Source organism: Elephantulus edwardii, unplaced genomic scaffold (genome assembly GCF_000299155.1).
Source record: "Elephantulus edwardii isolate Elephantulus edwardi_28Jun2011 unplaced genomic scaffold, EleEdw1.0 scaffold00045, whole genome shotgun sequence".
Taxonomy (NCBI): domain Eukaryota; kingdom Metazoa; phylum Chordata; class Mammalia; order Macroscelidea; family Macroscelididae; genus Elephantulus; species Elephantulus edwardii.
Window position 1 is genome coordinate 16,753,697 of NW_006399795.1, and position 9,982 is coordinate 16,763,678.

The 9,982-nt window shown below is 58.4% G+C and overlaps 1 protein-coding gene across 2 annotated transcripts; it reads left to right on the top strand.

Annotated features, from left to right (window-relative positions):
* Positions 1-2,922: 2,922 nt before the first annotated feature.
* On the top strand, positions 2,923-6,638 carry MXRA8 (matrix-remodelling associated 8). Of its 2 annotated transcripts, none has more exons than XM_006885843.1 (9): positions 2,923-2,992; positions 4,158-4,460; positions 4,595-4,696; positions 4,971-5,441; positions 5,713-5,877; positions 6,082-6,121; positions 6,210-6,286; positions 6,363-6,443; positions 6,613-6,638. In XM_006885843.1, the coding sequence occupies exons 1-9, from the start codon at positions 2,923-2,925 to the stop codon at positions 6,636-6,638; spliced, it is 1,335 nt and encodes a 444-aa protein (XP_006885905.1). The 2 variants fall into 2 exon arrangements, with proteins under 2 accessions (XP_006885905.1, XP_006885906.1); XM_006885844.1 differs by having other exon boundaries at positions 4,167-4,460.
* The last annotated feature ends 3,344 nt before the right edge of the window (positions 6,639-9,982 follow it).

The following is a 9,982-nucleotide window of genomic DNA, read 5'->3' on the forward strand; positions in this document are numbered from 1 at the left end:
GTCTCTGCGTGCATATGTGGTGGTTCCTGGTGTGTGAATGTGTAGATGGCCCCATGTGTAACTGGTGTCTGTGCCTGAATGTGGACGCTTGTGTGTCTTCACGTGAGTGCTTTGGTGTGGTTGTGTGTCTGAGTACGTGTATGGTGGTGTCTGGGAATTTGTCTGTTCCTGTCTGTGTGACCATGTCTGTATATGGTTGCGTCTGGTGTTGGGGTGTGTGTGCGACTGTGAGTAGGTGTGTGTGACTGTGTCTGGCTGTGTGTAATCATGCATGTGGTTGTGTCTCTGGTGTGTCTGTGCATCTGTGTGATCGTGTCTGTATGTCTGCATGTGGTTGTGTCTGGGGAGAGTGTGTGTGTGTGTGTGTGTGTGTGTGTGTGTGTGTGTGTGTGTGTCTAAATACCTGCGGTTTTCCTTCCTTACCATCCAGCTGCCTGGAATGTCCAAGTCACCAGAAACTGGAGCCAGAATGGGATTCTCAGTCTTTGAGCTGAGCAGGCTGGCTGACCTGCTTGTTGGGCCACGCCTCCTGGGGAAAGGGAAGGGTCGGGGCTCTGGGAGGGGAGAGTTTAGTGGGAGCTCTGAGGGAACTGTTGTGATAACAGGGATATCTTATGTCCTGCCTGGTCCTGTCCCAGGGATGCTGCATGGTTACAGAATAGCCTCAGGCCATGGGCCTCTTGGAAGCCTCAGGAGAAGGGAAAGAGGCCAGGCAGAGCAGAAGGAGGGGGTGGGGACCCAGTCACTGCCTCCACCCGCTGGCCTCTGCTCTCCTCAGGCTATTTCCTGCCGAGGAGGGGGAATGGGGGCCAGCAGTCCCTCTGCTGCTAGTGTGGGCTCCACTGGCCCCAAGTGGAGAAAACAGAGGATGTGGCAGGGAAGAGGGAGCCAAGGAACTCTGCGGCATCTGTCAGTCCTAGCTCAGCCCTTCAGCCTGCACTGACCTTTGCTCTCAAAGGGTCAGAGGCTTCTCTGGCCCTCTGTCCTGAGCCTGAAGCTGGGGAGTGGGGGGGGGTGCTCTTCAGGGAGCTTAAGGGGACACTGGTGGAGATAGAGGTGTGGACCAGGTACTTCCAGCTCCATCCGACTCTGAGGCTTATTCTTTTCCAGAGAACTCCTAGACCCAAGAAACCCTGAGCCTTCCTCTATGGCCTACACAGAGAAACCAAAGAGATAGACAATGAGATGCCAGGACCCCCAGGGTGACGGAGAGAGGGACGGGTAGACTCAGAAAGATAGGGCAGGGCAGCAGGAGGAGGCTGGCCAGAGGGCAGCCACAGACCTAATAGAAACCAGTTAGAGAAACAGAGGCGAGGCTGGGCCCAAAGCCAGTCACTCTTTGGGAGGGGCTTGTTTTTCCAGAAAAAAAGGCACAGGGAGGGGCAGAGGGATGGCCCAACCCTCATTTTGAAAAAGGGGTTCCTCCCCTAGACCAGTCTCCTAGGAGAAATGGGTCTGTTTGTTAGGTTCTGGGAGGGAAGGGGGTTTCTCTGTTCCTGCCAGTCCTCCCTGTTGTTACTCCTCATTCTTGCTTGCTGCAGCTAATGCTGTCTCCTTCCCTTTGCCAAAATCAAGAGTTGGACTGCAGACTTAGGGAGCAGGAGTGACCCTAGTCCAGCAGACAGTGGGGCCTGGGCTGTCAATTCAATCTAAACAGGCAGTCTGAAAGATGCACTAAGGATTTCTTGTGGTTATTCAGGATTTTGGTTTTTTTTTTTTCTTGAGGTTTGCTTAAGTAGAAGGAGTGGGTTTGGTACACAGTATGAGCTCTGTTATTTCACATTTGTTTATGGTACTTTGTAAGTTTTCCCAGAGCTTCAAATTTGTGCCTTCTGTGGGTGGGGATGGAGGGGGGAACTCCCATTCTCTCTCTCCCTCTTCTCTGGGTGGGGGTGGGGGCTCCCATGCCCTGTATTCTTCCTATTTCTCAGGGAAAGGGACTTCCATACCCCCTCCTTCCCTGGAATGACAGTTCCCACACCCCCTTTTTCTTTCTTCCTTCCTCTGGTGGAAGGGTTCCCATTCTCTGGGCTGGGGCTCACAACTCTGGAATTGGGGCTCCCATCCCCCTCTCCCTCCCTCCTTTTCTAAGCTGGAGGCCCCCATTCTCTCTCTCTGTGCCCTACTCTGGTGGGGTGGGGACCCTCAGGAGTCCTATAACTCAGGGTCTGGTTTCAGGAAGGCCAGGCTGGGCCCTGGATGGGAAGAGGCCCAGCCTGGGAGGGAGGGGCTGCTCCAGGGCCTTTGCTCTGGGGCGCCCAGGCAGCGGCTGAGCCCTTCTCCGTACATTCCGTCCCCACCCCAGTCTTAGGGGGCAGGTGCTACTTCGTCTGCACTTCCAGCCACAGAAGTCCAGAAGAGAAGACATGCCACAGCTAATGAGAAGGGTGGGAAGAGCTGGTAGGGGTTCAAAGGCAGCAGACTTCCTGGGGGTCCCTGCTTGAGCCATTTTCAGCTGCCTGACCTAGAGTTGGCAGAAGAGGGCTCCAGGAGGACCTCGCCCAACTGCACCAGGCTGCTGACCCAGGAATGTCCTGGTCCCACTCCAGGCTTGAGGTCTGAGGCTGAGGCTCCACCCCAGAGGTGGACAGAGGAGCCTCAACCCCGAGCCCAACGCTGAAGCAACTCAGGATGGGTTCCACACGTCCCTCCTTCCCCTCAAGGGCTGAGTTTATTCCTTCCCCTCTTCAAGACCTCAGGCGGAGAGGGGGCCGGGCTCTTTCCAGACACTCCCCCTGCATGCCAGTTGAGGATGGGGGAGGCTGTGGGACCAGGGCGGAGAAGGAGGGGTGGTCTGGCTGTCCTGGCCCAGGGCTCCGTGATGTCATAGCGGGTGTTGAAGAAGGGGGAGGGGGCTGGGCTGTTTTTCTGGAGAGTTAGAGCCGGAAGAGACAAAGCAAGGCCAGCGGGCCAGGCGGCGCCATGGAACCGCTGTCCCGAGTCCTGCTTTGGAAACTTATACTTCTGCAGGGTGAGTGTGCAGTGGGCAAGGGTCTGGGTATGTGTGTGAGAGAGAGGGCTCAGGCAACCTGCTGCTCCAGGGCGAGTGGACTCAAGGAGTTCATCTTTCAGGAGTTTCAAGCAAATTTGCCCGTAGGCGATGGAGCCAGGAGGGGGCGGGACACCTCCTTCCCCAGGAAGGGACCAGGTCTAGGGGGCAAGGGGAAGCTCTATCAAAAGAGCCCCAATGGAGGTCGAGGGCCTGGCGGGAGGGGTCCTGGGTTAGACTCCCAGAACTTCCCTTCCAGGGCTGAGGAGCCCAGAGGACCTAGGAGGAGGAGGAGGAGATGGAGGTGGCTTCCAGCCCGTGGTACACACAGCATCCTATGCATTAGAGGCCTCTTTATACTTCTCTCAGCAGAAGTAGTTGGAAGCCAGGAGAATGACAGTGGGTTTGAGGGACTGAAGGGGTCTAGACGGGCTTTGAGGCTTGAAGTCGGCTGGTGTTGAGGGGGGGAGCCCTGGTCTCCCAGGCCCCCTGAGCCCGCCTCCAGTGGCCGCTGACCCGGCACATTCCTCTCGTCCGGGCACTCAGCCACCATCTCTGGAGCACAGCTCAGCCTGGGAGGGCGGGGGCAGGGTCAGTCCCCACCTCTTTGGCCCTGAGTCCCCTCCCCAAGGATAGTCTTGTGTTTGAGGGGCTCCCGGCAGGTGCATGCTTCCCACAGGAGGGTATGCAGGAGCCTGCGAAGAAGCCCCCACAATCGGCCCTGAATCTTGCTCTACTGTCAGGCTTGTGTGGTTTTTAGTGGCCTGGGGTGGCCATGATAGTGACCACTGACTCTGAGAAGTAGCCCCTGAGCCAGCTTGCACAGTGCCTAGCCCTGGCTGTACTGCCCACCTGCTGGCGACCCCAGTTTCCATATTCTTAAAAAGGTAGTCACTGTACCCACAGCCTCGGACAGGAGCTTTGATAGGTATCCTCACCTTGTATCCCCCTGTGTCACAGCACCCCCTCGTGGAGGTGAGGCTCCACCAGATGACAGAGCCTGAAGGGTCCCCTTCAGAGTCTGACTCTTTTTCCCCCTCTCTTTTCCAGGCAATGCTGTCCTGGCCTCCTCAGGTTAGTGACCACCAAAACTCCTGCCCTCCTCTCTTCTGCTAGCCCTCTTCCTATCTTCATGTCCCTTCTCTCCCCTTCTGACTTGTCCCGCCAGGACCTTCAGGGCTGGCGACGGCCGGCAGCTCCCTGGTGTCCGAGGTGACGGTGAACTGGGAAGCCGGCACCGGGGCCGTGCTGCGCTGCCAGAGTCCGCGCATGGTGTGGACCCAGGACCGGCTGCACGACCGCCAGCGCGTGGTCCACTGGGACCTCAGCGGCGGCGGCCACGGCCCTGCGCGCCGGCTGGTGGACATGTACTCGGCGGGCGAGCAGCGCGTGTACGAGCCGCGCGACCGTGGCCGGCTCCTGCTGTCGCCCTCTGCCTTCTACGACGGCAACTTCTCGCTGCTCATCCGCGGTACGCTGGGGGCCACGTGGCGCAAGGGGCGCACGGGCAGGGGCGCACGAGCGGGGGGGGCGCACGAGCAGGGGGCATGGGGTGCGGGGCCGCGGAGTTCATAGCAGCTGAGTTTATGTCCTCTGGGTCTGCAGCTGCGGAGGAGACCGACGAGGGACTGTACACCTGTAACCTGCACCACCATTACTGCCACCTCTACGAGAGCCTGGCCATCCTCTTGAAAGTCACTGACGACCGTGAGCTCCTGTCCCGGCCTCCTGAGCCCCATCCCGCCCCCACCTACCCTTCCCCAGGTCTTCCGGTTGTCACTCACCACCCTCATCCCCCCTCTCATGTTCATCCTGGCATCTTGCTACACCCCTTCTCCATCAGAGTCCCCAGCACAGAACTCAGCAGCACCTTTGGCTGGTCCCCACCTATCCCAGCGGTCAATGGACCCCTCCCCCGCCCCTTCCCAGGGCCCGGGTCCGCCCCGCCCCAAGCTCTGCTCTGACCGCCCCGCCCCCTCAGCCCTGGAGGCCGGCGCGCTCTGGGACGGCGAGAAGGAGGTGCTGACCGTGGAGCTCGGGGCGCCGGCGCTGCTGACCTGCGTGAACCGCGCCCACGTATGGACGGATCGGCACCTGGAGGAGGCGCAGCAGGTGGTACACTGGGACCGACAGCCGCCCGGGGTGCCGCACGACCGCGCCGACCGCCTGCTCGACCTCTACGCCTCCGGGGAGCGCCGCGCATACGGGCCGCCCTTCCTGCACGAGCGCGTGACCGTGGGGACCGATGCCTTTGCGCGCGGCGACTTCTCACTGCGAATCGACCCGCTGGAGCCGGCCGACGAGGGCACGTACTCCTGCCACCTGCACCACCACTACTGCGGCCTGCACGAGCGCCGCATTTTCCACCTGAAGGTCACCGAGCCAGTGGTGGAGCCGCGCGCCCGGGACTCTCCGGGGAACGGGTCCAGCCACAGCAGTGCGCCCAACCCAGGTGAAGAGTGGCCCTGGGGCCCTGGAGAATGCCTCAGAATGGGGCATGGAGAAATAGTTTCCCCACGGCTTGACTGGGCTTGCCTGGCCTTTGCTTCCCTGTTGGGTTCGGCTCTCATATTCAGGGACCTAGGGGTTTGCGGGGTGGGGGGGTGGGGGGGAAGGGGGAAGGCCCCACTGAGTGTGCACTGAACCTGCCCTGAGACCCAGCAGGGGCTCCCATCAGGGCAGGCAGGGGTACCTGCCTGACTCAGCCTGCATCACCCCTGCAGACCCCTCGCTGACACACGGCCACAGCATCATCAACGTCATTGTCCCTGAGAGCCGGGCCCACTTCTTCCAGCAGCTTGGCTATGTGCTGGCCACCTTGCTGCTATTCATCCTGCTACTCATCACGGTCGTCCTGGCAACCCGTAAGCACCGTGTCCACCGCGGAGGTGAGGGCTGGGCCCTCCAGCGTCTGCTCACCTCTCAGTTCAGGGCGCAGGACGCAGGCCTGGCGGAGGGCAGAGTGTAGCGTTAGGAAGGACCCACCAACAGAGATGGGACTGGGGTGCTTACCTGTGCGCTGGGCAGGAGGCAGGAAGCAGGGACCAGCTAGAAGCTGAGCCTCCTCTAATATATGTCTTTCTTTCTCTCAGGATATGCTCATTCAGACAGAAAGTTGGGGAAGTCGAAGGGGTGAGTATTTCCCTCCCTACTAGCCCTTCTGGAGACCCAGTCCCTGTCCTCGCCCCTGCTCTAACTTTCTTTATGCCCCTTCCTCCAGGAAGGATGTGAACATGGCAGAGTTGGCTGTGGTCTCAGGGGACCAGGCTCCTTACAGGGGTGAAGACATCCAACTAGGTGAGGTGGGCCCCAGTCTTGGGCTGGGGAAGAGCCGTGTCTGGAGGGGCCACTCACTGTGATCTCCTGGTGACAGATTACAAAAACAACATCCTGAAGGAAAGGGCTGAACTGGCTCACAGTCCCCTGCCTGCCAAAAACATTGACCTGGACAAAGGTGAGAGTCGCTGGTGAGGGCTCCTTCCTGCCCCATCTCCTCTCAGAGCACTACCCCACCCTGCACCCAGTTCCATGTTCCCTGGGAAGTCCTCTTGCATGTCTGCCCTGAGTATCCCACAAGGAGGGTGGAGTGGAGCACAGATTAAGCCTTGTCCCTTGATTTCCAGAGTTCAGGAAGGAGTACTGCAAATGAAACCATCTGAGCTCCTGGCTGGGCCAGCAGCTCTGCCACCTCCTGTCCTTCCACATTTGAGGACATCTTGTTGACCTCTGTGCGCTTGGTTCCACCAGCGCCCATTCAGCGGCTGGTCCCGCTTTCTTGGAACTCGGCCTAGACTGGTGCAAAGCAGGCTGCCTCCATACCCCTCTCCTGGAAGCCACCCAGTCTCTCAAGCAAGAGTGGGTTCCATGGACTCCTGCCTGGCGCTGTCTCTTCAGCCAGCCCTCGAAGCCTCTGAGGCTCACTGAGAAGTCCGTCCCTCTCCTCCATGCCCCCCCCCTTTAAATTAGCCAAGACTCCTCCAGTGGTTGTCAAGCCTTCAGTACCCCAGCCTCTGCCTGCGAGGGGCCATTCTTGGAGGGGGCTTAGTGGAGATGTTTTCCAGAGGTGACATCCCTGTGACTCTTCTAAGAGGCATGCTGGCAACTCAAAAATCCCTTGGGATCCTCTAGACACCTCCCCTCAGGGGCTATCACCAAGCCCCATTGGGCTGTAACTCATTCCACCTGAGGATTCACCCTCCAGCCTGAAGGTCATTGCCCCTCTGTACTGCTTGGGGTGCCCCATTGCTCTTGCCTCTGCTTTTGACCCCTGGTTTCAGCCTTGTTTCCAACCAACTGCCTTGACACTCACCGGGCTCCATGTGACCTTTAACGGTGACCACCCTCCTGCAGGCCCTCCCTGGGCTCGAGGTGGTGGCCTCTTTTGGCTTCTGCTATTGGCTGAGGACAGGAGAGGAAGGAGGATGATTCTAGGGTGGCCTCTGCTGCTGCTCAGACTCTCCACCTTTGTTCCTCCTGCGGGATCACCGCTGTCACAATAAAGGCCACATCAGATTTTTACAGCCTGGCTCTAGTGTGACTCTGCAGCTCCTCCTTCTCTAGAGGGTCCAGTCGACTTCAGGGATCTCAGGTGTCTTCATCTGAACTTGCACTATCACTCTGTTCCTTAGAGTGGAAGGTCCAGTCTGGGTCTCCTCGAACACGTACCCTGAGAAAGGCCAGTGGAGCCAGTTTTATGTTACTTGCCCCCCGGTTTCAAAGCCATTTCAGAACCTCCTCTGAGGGATTATTTGGACACTGGGGAGGGATCTGTGTGGCTATGAGAACTGAGAAAGGAGGCTCTGTTAATGCAAGTCCTCTGAGGAGCAGCCAACAAGATTAGATGTGCAAGGATAAAGGGGGAGAAAACAGATGTTAACAAGAAGGCCTTCAGACCAGAACACTGGCTTAACACCTCTGAAAGGAGAGGGGCAGGAGGAGCCTAGATAATAGCTCTGAAAAAGTATCACCTGACAAAAAAGGGGCTCTACAAGAGACCACTAGACTGGGCTAACTTCAGTTAGCCTTGCCCGTCCATTCGCTTGGAGCAGGCTGGATGGCATGAATGTGGGGTAGAGTTGGAGCAACAGCTGGGTGGGAGGAGAACTGAGTGGCACATTTTCTTGGCCGCCACAGACCAGTGGCTAAATGCTAGTTATTGAAGCCTGTGTCTTCTCATCCCTGGCCTACCTTCCAAGGCTCTCCCAGGACAACAGGGAACAGGAAAGGATGAGGGACATCCACAGGATTCCACAGTGGCAAAGGATGGGGAAGAGGCCAGGCTGGGGGTGTGATCTCCCTCCCAGCCCAGTGACTCTGGGCCCTTCAGTGGTTGCCCTGTCACTAGACAATGTCTCCCATAACAACTCATACCCTGACCACAAACTTGCCCTGGGCAGAGCCCCAGTTGGATTATGTTAGTGCCAGTGCTGGGATTAACCACCAACCTCCAACTCACTGTGGTTTGGAACAAGTGGCAACTGGGAGAGGGAGACCCTGGAGGCTGAAAGAAAGCCTGGGGCCTAAAATGACCACATCTATGCGCATGTCACCAGCCCTCTGACCAGAGCTCCCCAGATGAGCTTTCAGAGTTTGCCTTCTTTGTTCTTGTGCACCCAGCAAAGAGCCAGGCACCTCCTTCTTCTAAATCATTCTGCTTGGAGTCCTCAGTTTACCACAGAATGAGAGAGGTCGGACTCTGGATCCAGCATCAGTGGCGTTGAGCTGGCAGAATGGATTGCTCACTCTTCTCATCGGAGGAGAGGAACGGGTGTCATGACCTTCAGCTAGTCTCATCTGGGGGTTAGACATCAGCCTGGGCTAGGGCATTGGCAATCACCCTTTGGTCACTGCTCAGAGCCTGGAATAAAAATGACCAGACAGGTAGGACATCTTACGGTTCAGAAGGGACAAGGATTGTCTGATGTATACTGTCACTGGGACATCATAGACTCCACTTTCACTTGGGCAGCGTGCTAGGGCTTCATTCCTCCCCTCTCCCACCAGCATGGGACTCCCTCTAGCGGCCTTAAGTCTCCTAAGGCGAGGCCTGAGGTCAGTTGGAATTGCCCAGGCAAGGAGGAGATCCTTACTCTCGGCTGTAAGAACCTTCTAGGACACAGGAGCTCATAACTGCCCACGATAAGCCCCAGCTGTCGTTTTGGGTCACCATATACAGGCTAGCACATTCATACTCATGTCCATTTAGAGCTGGTGTTTCTCTGAGAGCTGGAGGGATCCCACAAGAGGGTGCACACGCTCATAACTGACGCGGGGATGCAGAATGGTCAAGCACCGCCGGCTCCTGGATTGGACACAAAGTATTTTTGAGGGGGCAGGCACCTGTGTCAGTTTAAGGCTGGTGTCTCTCAGAACCCTCATGGGGTCTCACAGAGGATGCACGAACTCAGAATTGGCGCGGAGGCGCAGAATGACTAGGCACCCCCAGCTTTCAGATTGTACCCAAAGAATACTCAGCTTCTCAGGGGTGACTCTCCCGCGGCTCATCGATGTGGCCAGGGCGCCTCTGAACGCCAAGCACCTGCAGACTCAGATGAGAAGACTGAGAATCCGTGAGGGAGATTCCTCACAGAGCGGGGCAGGGCTTAGAATGGTCCCAGGGGCTGGTCTCTTTCTGACAGCTAGGGGCGTGACATGCAGATGAGGCAGAGGCGGGGCCTGCTGAGGATCCGCCCATCCGACCTGAGTAGGGAAACAAGGGTTTGGCCTAGGGAAGAGGAATCGGACCGGGTCCTGAATGCAGGGTGCTCGGGACCTGGGGAGAGTGGAGGAAAGGGCTCCGCCAGGCCGGACGCGCGCGCTCACAGGCTCGCGATGACTAGCACGCACGCACGCGTGCGCAGCCTGCACCCCACCCCTCAGGTGACGTAAGGCCCCGCCTCCGCTCCCGGGCGCCCCCAGGTGGCCGTGAGCTTGGGCCTCCGGCCGGTCGGTCCCTTTAACTGCGCGGCCCGAGGGGGCGGCGGCGGCGCGGGG